The sequence below is a fragment of the Rhinatrema bivittatum genome, chromosome 8 (assembly GCF_901001135.1).
Source record: "Rhinatrema bivittatum chromosome 8, aRhiBiv1.1, whole genome shotgun sequence".
Classification (NCBI taxonomy): Eukaryota; Metazoa; Chordata; class Amphibia; order Gymnophiona; family Rhinatrematidae; genus Rhinatrema; species Rhinatrema bivittatum.
Window position 1 is genome coordinate 86,121,974 of NC_042622.1, and position 12,952 is coordinate 86,134,925.

Here is a 12,952-nt window from a genome sequence, read left to right on the forward strand (position 1 = left end):
GAACCTCCCCGCCTTTCCCATCGTTTTGCCTGAGTTGTGTTGCACTCACTTATTATACAAAAGTGTACTTGCTGTGATTCTTGTTTGTTGCCCTGATTACCAATAAAAACCGTTTACAACAAAAAGCACAGATAAAAAATACAAACGATTTTTTTTTTCAAATATGTAATGATTATATAAGATAGCCCAACATTTCTATGTCATCTGTTGGCCTATACATAAACATATATTTTTCACTTGCATTTTTTAAAATTACCTTTAAGTTTATTGTTGAAAAATCATAATAGTTTCTATACAGTTCTATGGATTCTATGATACTTTACAGAATTCACCTAGGATTTTGTATTGTGTGAGGGTTAGTAGCAGTCCATTCTGAGAACACGGGAGCTTTCCTTAAAAAGAGCTTTAGGGTCGCTGCCCACAACGTGGGTCACCACTGTCCACTCTCTCTCACATGCAGCATGAAAGGATAACCCTGTGTCAGCAGCACAAAAACTCAGGACTTGAGTCACTGAGAGATGGACCAAGGGTATGGGTTCTCAGTCAGATGTCACACAATGATGGCACAGGACAGATGAAAGGGCTGGGACCTCCTGGACCAGAATGGCGCTGGCTGATCAGTGTCACACAAGAGTCCACTCTGGAGCTCCCAGTAACAGACAGAACCTAGGACTATCAGGGGCAGACTCACTCAGACTTAGATTTACATCTTTCATGTAAGCCCTTGTTACCATAGTACCATGCTGCTACAGGACAGGAAGAGAAGGCATGTGACCCCCCAGCCCTGCAGGGACAGCACAGGAATAAGACATGCTAAGAGCCATATCGTGGGGATGCACTCAGAGAACCCCTAGATCTAGTTCATAGTGCAAGAGCACAAAAGCTATGGGCCTAGCATAATTTTTACCTAGACCTCACAGTCGCCCCCTGACATTCTCTCTTGGGACATCAGCGTATGGTTATTATGTAGACGAAGTCTTTGCTCCCTCTCTCCTACAATCCAATTACACTATAGCTCTCCCAAGGACTCTAGGGACAGACAGCACTCGCATTATGTGACAGCAAGGTCTCCGGCAGGTAAAAGCATAAGAAACAGCCAAGGAGCCAGGAGAATGCACTTTGCTTTGGGATTCAGCTGCTGGCCATCTCTACAGCAAAGGCTCAGAGACCAACCCTCCTTCATTCTCTATATTTACTTTCTGTACCTTGCACAAAGCCTGCACTTCAGCTGCTGTCATAGAAATATCCCTGGGCCTAGCTTTGATGACCTTACCCTTGCTCAGCAGAGGTATCTCAGCTCTCTGGAGCTCTGAACTGATTAATATTCTACACAGACCTCAGCGCAGACGAACTTAATGAAAAAAAGCAAAAAAAAAAAAAAGGCAACAAAAGCTGGATCCAAGGCCCCACCCATCTTGGCAGTACAACCATATGAGCTCAGAGGAGTTGAAACAAAAGCAATCCCAAGGCCAAATACGATGCTTATGTGGTACAAATGACACCCCGCAAGGAGGCACCACAACTCAGGGGTTAGGAGGTAAGCCAGCACCACAGATCAGGGGTTAGATAGTATGGTTGGCACCCTGCAGGGAGGCACCACAGATCAGGAGTTAGATAGTATGGTTGGCACCCTGCAGGGAGGCCCCACAGATCAGGGGTTAGGTAGTACAACCGGCACCCTGCAGGGAGGCACCACAGATCAGGGGTTAGGATGTATAGTCGACACTTTGCAGGGAGGCACCACAGATCAGGGGTTAGGGTAGTACAGCCGGCACTCTGCAGGGAGGCACCGCAGATCAGGGGTTAGGATGTACAGTCGGCACCCTGAGAGAGGCACCACAGATCAGGGGTTAGGTAGTACAGTCGGCACCTTGAGGGAGGCACCACAGATCAGGGGTTAGGTAGTACAGCCGGCACTTTGCAGGGAGGCCCCACAGATCAGGGGTTAGGTAGTACAGCCGGCACTCTGCAGGGAGGCCCCACAGATCAGGGGTTAGGTAGTACAGCCGGCACTTTGCAGGGAGGCCCCACAGATCAGGGGTTAGGTAGTACAGCCGGCACTCTGCAGGGAGGCACCACAGATCAGGGGTTAGGTAGTACAGCCGGCACTCTGCAGGGAGGCACCACAGATCAGGGGTTAGGTAGTACAGCTGGCACTCTGCAGGGAGGCCCCACAGATCAGGGGTTTGGTAGTACAGCCGGCACTTTGCAGGGAGGCCCCACAGATCAGGGGTTAGGTAGTACAACCGGCACCCTGCAGGGAGGCACCACAGATCAGGGGTTAGGATGTATAGTCGACACTTTGCAGGGAGGCACCACAGATCAGGGGTTAGGTAGTACAGCCGGCACTCTGCAGGGAGGCACCGCAGATCAGGGGCTAGGTAGTACAGCCGGCACTCTGCAGGGAGGCACCGCAGATCAGGGGTTAGGTAGTACAGCCGGCACTCTGCAGGGAGGCACCGCAGATCAGGGGTTAGGATGTACAGTCAGCACTTTGCAGGGAGGCACCACAGATCAGGGGTTGGGATGTACAGTCGGCACCCTGAGGGAGGCACCACAGATCAGGGGTTAGGTAGTACAGTCGGCACCTTGAGGGAGGCACCACAGATCAGGGGTTAGGTAGTACAGCTGGCACTTTGCAGGGAGGAACTACAGATCAGGAGTTAGGTAGTCCAGTCGGCACCCTGAGGGAGGCACCACAGATCAGGGGTTAGGTAGTACAGCTGGCACTTTGCAGGGAGGCACTACAGATCAGGGGTTAGGTAGTCCAGTCGGCACCCTGAGGGAGGCACCACAGATCAGGGGTTAGGTAGTACATCTGGCACTTTGCAGGGAGGCACCACAGATCAGGGGTTAGGTAGTACAGCCGGCACTCTGCAGGGAGGCACCGCAGATCAGGGGTTAGGATGTACAGTCGGCACCCTGAGGGAGGCACTGCAGATCAGGGGTTAGGTAGTACAGTCGGCACCCTGAGGGAGGCACCACAGATCAGGGGTTAGGTAGTACAGTCAGCACTCTGCAGGGAGGCACCACAAATCAGAGGTTAGGTAGTACGGCTGGCACCTTGCAGGGAGGCATCACAGATCAGGGGTTAGATAGTATGGTTGGCACCCTGCAGAGAGGCACCACAGATCAGAGGTTAATTGGTAAGGCTGGCACCCTACAAGGAGGCACCACAGATCAAGGATTAGGTGTTATGGCAGGCACCCTGAAAGGAAACTCCACAGATTAGGGATTAAAAGGTACAGCTGGCACCCTATAAAGAGGCACCAAGGCTCAGGGGTTAGGTAGTATGGTTGGCATCCTGCAAGGAGGCACCATGGATCAGGGTTGAAATAGTACAGCTGGCACCCTGCAAGAGGCACCACAGATCACGAATTAGGTGGTACAGCCGGCATCCCAAAAGGGAGGGTACCACACCTCAGGAGGAACTAAGGATCAGGGGTTAGGTGGTACAACCGGCACCCTGCAGGAAGCCACCATGGATCAGGGGTTATGTGGTATGGCTGGCATTCCAAAGAAAGGCATCACAGTTCAGGGGTAATAAGAACATAAGAGCATAAGAATTTGCCATACTGGGTCAGACCAAGGGCCCATCAAGTCCAGCATCCTGTATCCAACAGTGGCTAATCCAGGTTACAAGTACCTCACAATTGACACTCCACAGGGAGAATGATGACTTCTCAGTAATAACAAAACAAAACAATAAGTAGTATAGCCGGCACCCTGCAGAAAGGCACCACAGATCAGGGGTTAAGTAGTACAGCCAGCACCCTGCAGGAAGGCACCACAGATCAATACTGGAACTTGGGCGCAAATGGCATGGAGATTAGCTGGAGGCGCTCGAGCAAGGTTAGGCCGAAGCCTAATAAGTCCACGAACAGGGAGTAGGCTAGGAGAGGCGTCAATGACAGGCCTGGATCAGGGCCGGCGGCAAAGCCGAGGTCATGGCAAGCAATGCTAAGTTCTGATCATGGAGAAGTCAATAGCGTAGTCAATCAAGGAAATGGTCTGATCACGGAGAAGTCAATAGTGTAGTCAGGCGTAGCAGAGATCTGGGTCTGGAGATAGGCAATAGCGTAGTCAGGCGTAGCAGAGGTCTGGGTCTGGAGATAGGCAGTAGCGTAGTCAGGCGAAGCAGAGGTCTGGGTCTGGAGATAGGCAATAGCGTAGTCAGGCGTAGCAGAGGTCTGGGTCTGGAGATAGGCAGTAGCGTAGTCAGGCGAAGCAGAGATCTGGGTCTGGAGATAGGCAGTAGCGTAGTCAGGCGAAGCAGAGGTCTGGGTCTGGAGATAGGCAATAGCGTAGTCAGGCGTAGCAGAGGTCTGGGTCTGGAGATAGGCAGTAGCGTAGTCAGGCGAAGCAGAGGTCTGGGTCTGGAGATAGGCAGTAGCGTAGTCAGGCGAAGCAGAGGTCTGGGTCTGGAGATAGGCAGTAGCGTAGTCAGGCGAAGCAGAGGTCTGGGTCTGGAGATAGGCAGTAGCGTAGTCAGGCGAAGCAGAGGTCTGGGTCTGGAGATAGGCAGTAGCGTAGTCAAACGTAGCAGAGGTCTGGGTCTGGAGATAGGCTGAAGTGTAGTCAAGCAAAGCAAAGTCGATATCCGTAGAGTCAGTCCAAAACATAGACAGGGCAGGAACGAAGAAGACAGGAACTAGGAACAACGAAGGTCAGGAACAAAGAGTAGAGAGGATTCTCTAGCAGCGAGTACTTGAGTAGCGAGGAGACCTGTTGCAAAGGCAACACTAAGGAGCGGAGCCTGAGCTTAAATACACTGAAGGGTTTGACGTCATCATCCGGGGCTGCGGCCAGGTTCCTGCCGCGGGCCCTTCCTAAGGATCAGTGATGTGTGTGCGTGTGCCTAGGGAGGGGCACACGCGGAGAGACCTCACCGTGTGGTCTCTCCGCAGACCACACGGTGAGGCCCGATGAGCAATGGCATTTTGACCTGTAATACTGGGGACCATGGCAGAGCTGGAGGCACCGGGGGTGGCCTGAGGTTGGAGCTGGTGGCCCACCGCCGCTAGCGAGGAGGAACCAGGAGCTGGAGTCTGCATAAGAAGGTGAGGGGGCCGCGCCGTAACTAAGAGGATGTGGTTAAGGCAAATAATGTAGCTGGGTTTAAAAAAGGTTTGGATAAGTTCCTGGAGAAGAAGTCCATAAACTGCTCTTAATCAATAAGGAATAGTAGCTTGAGATTTATTTATTGCTTGGGTTCTTGCCGAGTACTTTGACTTGGATTGGCCTCTGTTGGAAACAGGATGCTGGGCTTGATGGACCCTTGGTCTTACCCAGTATGGCATATCTTATGTTCTAATAAAAAGAAAAGGGGGGGGGGGATGGACCAAAAAGAATGAACCTGGTTACAAAATAAGGCCTTAAAGCTTTGCCCCACCCCCCTCACTGTGAAGAAGGGAAGAAATAGCTGAAGATCAGCTGAGATCCATGGCATATTGTAAGAGGAGGGGAGTGGGGCAGGTGACACTGTGTTTCATTCCCAGCCCCCCAGCTGACACCTACTTCCTCTGCCTCTGTCTCACTGCCGAGAATTTCCACCTCAGAGATGAGTTACTTGGAAAGGAGCGTTCTCCACTCGCTCTCAAGCTGATTCACTTTGACCCAACATTGCCTGCTATCCAGTCTTAACAGACTAAAGATTCAGTGTTAGTGGCTAAAAGAAAACCTGAAGTGAGTCTTGGCAGAGGCTCTCAGCACGGCAGTGCATAGCAGGTCTTGGAAGACCTGTAACAGGCTGCAAAGCCCAGGAACCCTCCAGGCCACCTCATGTCAACCTGCAGGGTGAAGCCATCAAATAACTGGCAGCTCTAAACAGAGTGAAAATCTGGGGAAGGGGCATAGGATGTGCAGCGTAGGGCCCTTGGATTCTGCCAAATCTCTGCTGCATGGAGTAGCCCCAGAGCTGCTGACACTACGCTGACTTGTAGCTGTCAGCAGGGAGTGAGTAGTACAAATGCAGGAGGTTGAATGCAAATGAGGTCCTTATTGTGCACATCTTTCTAGCTAAGTTTAGTAGTTATCTGCTCAAATGTCAGAATTTAAAAATCCTACTGGTTTGACTGCTCCTAACATAGCCGGAGAACTTGTTATCCAGTGAAAAACTAGCCTGACTATCGGGCCGATTCAGTAAAGTCCGCGGGAGAGCGGACGAACGCCCCGCTCTCCCGGCGCACGCACAGGCCACTCGCCTGTGCGCGCGATTCTGTATTTAAATTAGGTGGTGCGGTAGAAACGGGCAAAAGGAGGCGCTAGGGACACCAGCGCGTCCCTAGCGCCTCCTTTTGGCCCGGAGCGGCGGCTGTCAGCGGGTTTGACAGCCGACGCTCAATTTTGCCGGCGTTGGTTCTCGAGCCCGCTGACAGCCACGGGCTCGGAAACCGGACGCCGGCAAAATTGAGCAACGGTTTTCGGTCCGACAGCCGCCGGCCCATTTTAAATTTTTTTTTTTTTTTTTACTTTTTTTTTACTCTTCGGGACCTCCGACTTAATATCGCCATGATATTAAGTCGGAGGGTGCACAGAAAAGCAGTTTTTACTGCTTTTCTGTGCACTTTCCCGGTGCCGGCAGAAACTAGCGCCTACCTTTGGGTAGGCGCTAATTTCTGAAAGTAAAATGTGCGGCTTGGCTGCACATTTTACTTTCTGTATCGCACGGGCATACCTAATAGCGCCCTCAACATGCATTTGCATGTTGAGGGTGCTATTAGGTGCCACGGGTTGGACGCGCGTTTTCCGCCCCATATTGAATAAGGGGTAAGGGAAAAACGCGCGTCCAAGGGCAGGTTAACAGTGCGCTCCATCGGAGCGCACTGTTAACTGTACTGTATCGGCCTGAATGTCAGGGGCTTTGGAGCACTGTTATCCAGCTAAGGTAGCCAGATAGGCAGCTGAAAAGCAGCCCTAAAGTTACTTAAATACACTTTTCTGGTTAACTTTAAGATAACTGGGTGTATTCAGTGGTGGCTTGTGCCGCTGAGTATCTCAGTTACATTAGCCAGATAAGTTTATCCCATTAACTTTCCCAACCAGCCTATGGCTGAATATGGACCTTGCTGTTTTCACCCTGCAAGCAGGAAGAAGCAAGGGTTGCTAACAGGAAGGAAACAGTTCAACTGGTGCCCACTGAAAGCAGCTGCTTAATCTCCACGCTCCCTTGAGGGGGCAGACCTGCAACAGGAGCCTTTGAGGGGCTTTTGCCTATGTCCAAGACCTCTTTCATTGCTCCCACAGGGCTTTGTCAGGCAGTGTCCACATCAATGTGTCCCCTTCTGGCACAGAGTGAAAATTCTGCCCCCAAGAGACTATTCAAATGGGCCCTAAAACCCAAGTTCTTAAAGCATGCTGACAGCAGTTTATCCAATCCTGGGACCAACATTCACTGTACTCTCAAAATGATAGTCACAAACCTTGCTGTTCCCATATTCTTTCAGGGCAGAGCCACTGGCACAGAAGCCACCTACGTGTGTGCCCCAGAGGCAGACTCACCGAATGCACAGGGAAGGAGCTGTGCCGGGTCAGAAAGCAGTTAGACACGGACACATTGATGCCCTGAGTGGCACTGGGATCCTCAAGCAGGAAGGGCACTTTAGTTTGCTGGAGACAGTAAGAGACAGAGGAGAAGGAAGCAGCAGCATAGGAGGCCTGCTGGAAGAAAGAAATAGAGAAAGCAGAAAGGCAGAAAGCACAGAACAGAAAGTGAATAAAAGGACAGAGTGCCAGTGTAATTAAGATCTCAAATCACTCACAGAATCAGACACAACTATTCTCCCCAGCTCAAGAGACTCGGAGGCACATGGCATGGGCTGGGGCTTTCACACACTATGGAGATGATAAAATAAGCTGTGCATTAAAACCGTGGGCTGAAATCCGGTGCACGATTTCTTAACACACATGCTAAAAACGTTTTTATAACCCTTGATGCACCAGGAGTTTAAAAAAAGCATGCTAGCCCAAAAATGTGTAGAAACATGCTTAGTGGGCCCAAAATACGATTTGTACACAGAAAACATATTTTGAATGCACAAATAGTGTCCACTGCGCATAAAGCATGATTTATGTGCACCAAATACAATCTGTGCGCATAAAATAAAATTGGTGTACAAAGAATTTTTCTGCGCCGAAAATTTGATTTGTGCAGAAATTGTGTTTTATGCACAAGATTCTGAATACAGGACCCCGGGTTCAGCCCCATAGACTAGCATTAGCCTGAGTAACTTTGCTGCACCTCTGAGCAGGAGTTAAATTTCCAGGAATAAGAAACCAGGAGTAAAATACATGCATCTCTCTGCATCAGGGAATAATAGCTAATGCTTTCATGAACATGAGATTTAAAGGGAGGGTCGCTAATTTGTACACACAATTTATACAATTTGCTGCATTGGGAGTAAAGTCTGCAGATGAAAAACGTACACATTTGCAGGTAAAACTGTGTGCACAGCCCAGCGTACCTTATTAATCAGGGCCTTTATTGTTCTTTATTTCTTGTAACCCAAAAGAAAGCAAAATACCCCCCCCAAAACAAAGCCTTGTTACAGACCAGTCTGTGGCACCTTATATGGCACAACTAAACAGTACACATGCCACCTTTGGGCAAAAGCACCCACAGACCTGACTCTCAGCTGTCATTCTGCTTGTACGACTTCTGTAACCTCTGTCAGCCTGTGGTGGAATGGCAGGCCCCAGCTAAAACTCAACTAAAGACCTGGAAGGCCTGCTCCACAGCGGCAAGGAAGAGTTTCAGTTTCCCAAACCCATTAAAAGCCAGCCGCTAACCAGACTGATGGCAAAGCACGTTTTGCATTACAAGGCCCTCTCTTACACTGCCACAAACACATTAATGTCTGACAGCACAGATCAGTTGTCCTACAGTGTTTTAGGAAATTCCTCTTCAGGCCTCCTAGGAAGCACTGCAGGTTTAGCTTGCCAGAAAGCTTCACAAAGCAGAAAGCCTCTTAATCAGCCAATGATCCCTGCGAGGTCTCGAAGATGACCTTTGGATCTTACTCAGACAGGCTGCATATGGGCCACATTACACCCTGCTTCCTGGTACAATGCAAAGCGCCAGAGAAGGCCCCACACACCATCTCCCTGACATCTATTCTATTCAACCAGATTAGGGCCCAGCAGGGGAGGTCATGACCTCTTATTGACATATGGCAGAGGGACACTCCATTAACATATGTTTTAAAGAGCTATGCCCCTCCCATAAGAAGTAAGACCCCACCCCCCACTCCACACCCAATGGGATAGATGGGCAGGGGCTAGCAAGGAACTCGGCTGCACAGGCACCAGTTTAGTACACCAACAATCCTGTCAGCTAACAAAGTGAAGATGAATGTGGGCTTCTCAGGAAGGCAGCTTTGCCTGGCAGTCATTAGCAGAACATGAGAACTTTGAGTCCGATATAAGGTCCAGCTGAACCAGAATCCTGTCTCAGGCTCTGTGGGGTGGTGGGGGGAGACACACACAGGTCAAGTGAGTAATGCAGCATTTACAGGAGAGAGGCTTGCAAGGAGCATGCAGATGGCACAGATATTATTGGAGTAATCCAGGGGCAGCAGATCTCCTCTTTACTTGAGGGGGCCAAACCAACAGTTTGCTTCCAGAATCCTATCTCCAGTAATCAGTTTATTTCCAGTGCTTCCCCCACAGCAAGCCAGCCTACCTGACTGTCTTCCTCCCCCTAGCAAGCCAGATTGTGTGCATCCAGGCCGCCCCACCCAGCAAGCCTGCCTGCAGGACCCCTCCAGCAAGTCAGTTCCCTCAAATCTCATTTACTGCTCTGAAGTCTTCATTTTGCCATTTCCAAAATAGCTGCTAACACCATGTGGCTCTCGGAGAGTTTGAGCCAACTGGGTGCCTGTATACGTTTGTGCTGATCTTGTGAGACTAAGAGTCTGAGACCAGTGTGAGAATACAGAGAGCCACATGATGCTGGCAGAATGGAGATTTCAGAATGGCAGCAGGATTGGTCAGGCTGTGGCTCATGTGGCTCTCTCTGCTCCAACTCCTATGGCTAATGCAAGCCACAGAAAGGCCTAGGAAGATATGGCTGTGGCTGCTGCAGAGGGAAGGCATATATTTTACCACCAAAGCAGACAAACATTTCTAACAGCACTGAGACACTAAACTGATTTTCCACAAAATGCTACCCATCTAGTTGGGAAATGTAGAGGACCCATCTATACAGGCAGAAAGATTCCAGTTAGGGAAGGTGGGACGAACTATGTTAGACACGGCACATACAGTTGTATGCAAAAGTTTAAGCATCCCAGTCAAATTGTATATTTCAATGAATCTGTAAGTGAACAGAAACAGATACAACTTCTACATGCAGCAAAGTTAAACACATCTTTCAGACATATTTATTGCAAACATTTGCAGATTTTAAAAGATTAAAATAATAAAAAAGTAAATATGGGTATGGTATGTGCAAAACCTTTGGGCATCTTATTGATTAATTACTACTTTTTAAAAAAAGTTGTTAAGGCCCAAAATGTTGATTTCACTCATTAGACTTTCAGTTAGTCAGGTGAAGACAATTCCATGGTTTAACAAATATTCTGACTTTGATTATTGTTCTATCTACTTTCAACAACCATGGGCTCCTTCTAAGCAGCTATCTGAGCATTTGAAAATGAGGATAATTCATTCTTACAAAGCAAAGCACGCCTATAAAAAGCTCTCTAATCACTTCCAGCTAGCAATTTCAACTGTTATAAACCTTGTTAAGAAAGGTGAAACAAACTTACCTGTTAACTTCCTTTCCTTTAGTGCTGCCAGACCAGTCCAGACAAGTGGTTATGTCCCCACTGCCAACAGATGGAGACAGAAAAAAAACCACTTCAAAGCTGATTTCACTAAGAACTTGCCATACTAGGCTGACCAAAGTCCATCAAGCCTAGCATCCTGTTTCCAACAGTGGCCAATCCAGGAACAAGTAGCCAAACATTAAATAGATCCCATGCTATTAATGCTGGTAATAAGCAGTGGCTATTCCCTAAGTCAATTTGACTAATAGCAATGTATGGAATTATCTTCCAGGAACTTGTCCAAACCTTTTTTAAACCCAGTTAAGCTAACTTCCTTAACCACATCCTCTGGCAACAAATTACAGAGCCTAACTGTACGATAAGAGAAAAAGAATATTTGTCTTAAATGTGCCTCTACTTCATGGAGTGCCTCCTAACTCTTCTATTATTTTTAAGAGTAAACAACTTATTTAAGAACATAAGGACATAAGAAATTACCAAGCTGGGTCAGACCAAGGGTCCATCAAGCCCAGCATCCTGTTTCCAACAGAGGCCAAACCAGGCCACAAGAACCTGGCAAGTACCCAAACATCAAGAAGATCCCATGCTACTGATGCAATTAATAGCAGTGGCTATTTCCTAAGTAAACCTGATTAATAGCCATTAATGGACTTCTCCTCCAAGAACTTATCCAAACCTTTTTTGAACCCAGCTACACTAACTGCACTAACACATCCTCTGGCAACAAATTCCAGAGCTTAATTGTGCGTTGAGTGAAAAAGAATTTTCTCCGATTAGTCTTAAATGTGCTACTTGCTAACTTCATGGAGTGCCCCCTAGTCTTTCTATTATCTGAAAGTGTAAATAACCGATTCACATCTACTCGTTGAAGACCTCTCATGATCTTAAAGACCTCTTTCATATCCCTCCTCAGCCATCTCTTCTCCAAGCTGAACAGCCATAACCTCTTCAGCCTTTCCTCATAGGGAAAAGGCTTTATCATTTTGGTTGCCCTTCTCTGAACCTTCTCCATCACATCTTTTTTGAGATGCGGCGACCAGAATTGTACACAGTATTCAAGGTGCGGTCTCATCATAGAGTGATACAGAGGCATTATGACATTTTCTGTTTTATTAACCATTCCCTTCCTAATAATTCCTAACATTCTGTTTGATTTTTTGACTGCTGCAGCACACTGAGCAGACAATTTCAATATTTGTCCACTATGATGGTAACTCCTAACATGAAACCTAACATTGTGTAACTACAGCATGGGTTATTTTCCTCTATATGCATCACCTTGCACTTGTCTGTATTAAATTTCTTCTGCCATTTGGATACCTAATTTTCCAGTCTCTCAAGATCCTCCTGCAATTTATCCACTAGTGATTTGACTAAATAATTTTGTCTCATCTGCAAATTTGATCAGCTCACTTGTCGTTCCCCTTTCCAGATCATTTATAAATATATTAAAAAGCACCGGTCCAAATAGACCTGAGGCATTTCATTGTTTACATCTCGCCACTGAGAAAACTGACCACTTAATCCTACTCTCTGTTTCCTGTCCTTTAACCAGTTTGCAAGCCAAAAAAGTACACTGTCTCCTATCCCAAGACTTTTCAATTTTCTCAGAAGCCTTTCAAGAGGGACTTTGTCAAACACCTTCTGAAAATCCAAATACATCTACCAGCTCACCTTTATCCACTTGTTTATTAACCCCTTCAAATGTCTATAAAGGTCTGGTGCTGCCTTCACCTTTTCAGTATCCTACATCAAAGATAAGACAACCGAAGGCAATCGTTTGTTTTGGTTTGCAGATCACCACCAAAACCTGATACAGCCAAACGACTTCATGGTTATTAACCCAGGAATAAGAATTCCTACACCAAGCTCATAATCAGGCCAGCTGCCTTCAGAGTGGGCAACAATGTATTTGCTGTTAGATTTGTGAACCTATCAGACAGAGCCTTGATCTCTGCAGCTTTCCTGGGTGAGTTCTAGACTGATCTAGCAGGATTAAAGAAAAGGAAATTAACAGGTGAATTTAAATTTCATTTTCCATATTATCCATTCCAGAACAGTCCAGGTAAGTGGGATGTACTAAAATTCTACCTAGACTGGACAGGAGGATGCCATGATAGCTCTCAGAATTTGTGTCCAAGACTTTCCCAGCCTGCACACCCACA

General features: G+C 47.7%; 1 protein-coding gene across 3 annotated transcripts in view; it reads right to left on the reverse strand.

Annotated features, from left to right (window-relative positions):
- Positions 1 to 12,952, reverse strand: part of RAPGEF1 (Rap guanine nucleotide exchange factor 1) — a 193,428-nt gene that overhangs the window by 61,879 nt on the left and 118,597 nt on the right. The window contains exon 11 of one of the 3 annotated variants that reach the window (XM_029611075.1): positions 7,501 to 7,659. The exons of the other annotated variants lie outside the window; for them this stretch is intronic. Coding sequence (XP_029466935.1) covers positions 7,501 to 7,659 — 159 coding nt within the window. The remainder of the gene's footprint in view (positions 1 to 7,500; positions 7,660 to 12,952) is intronic. 3 annotated transcript variants of the gene reach the window in all.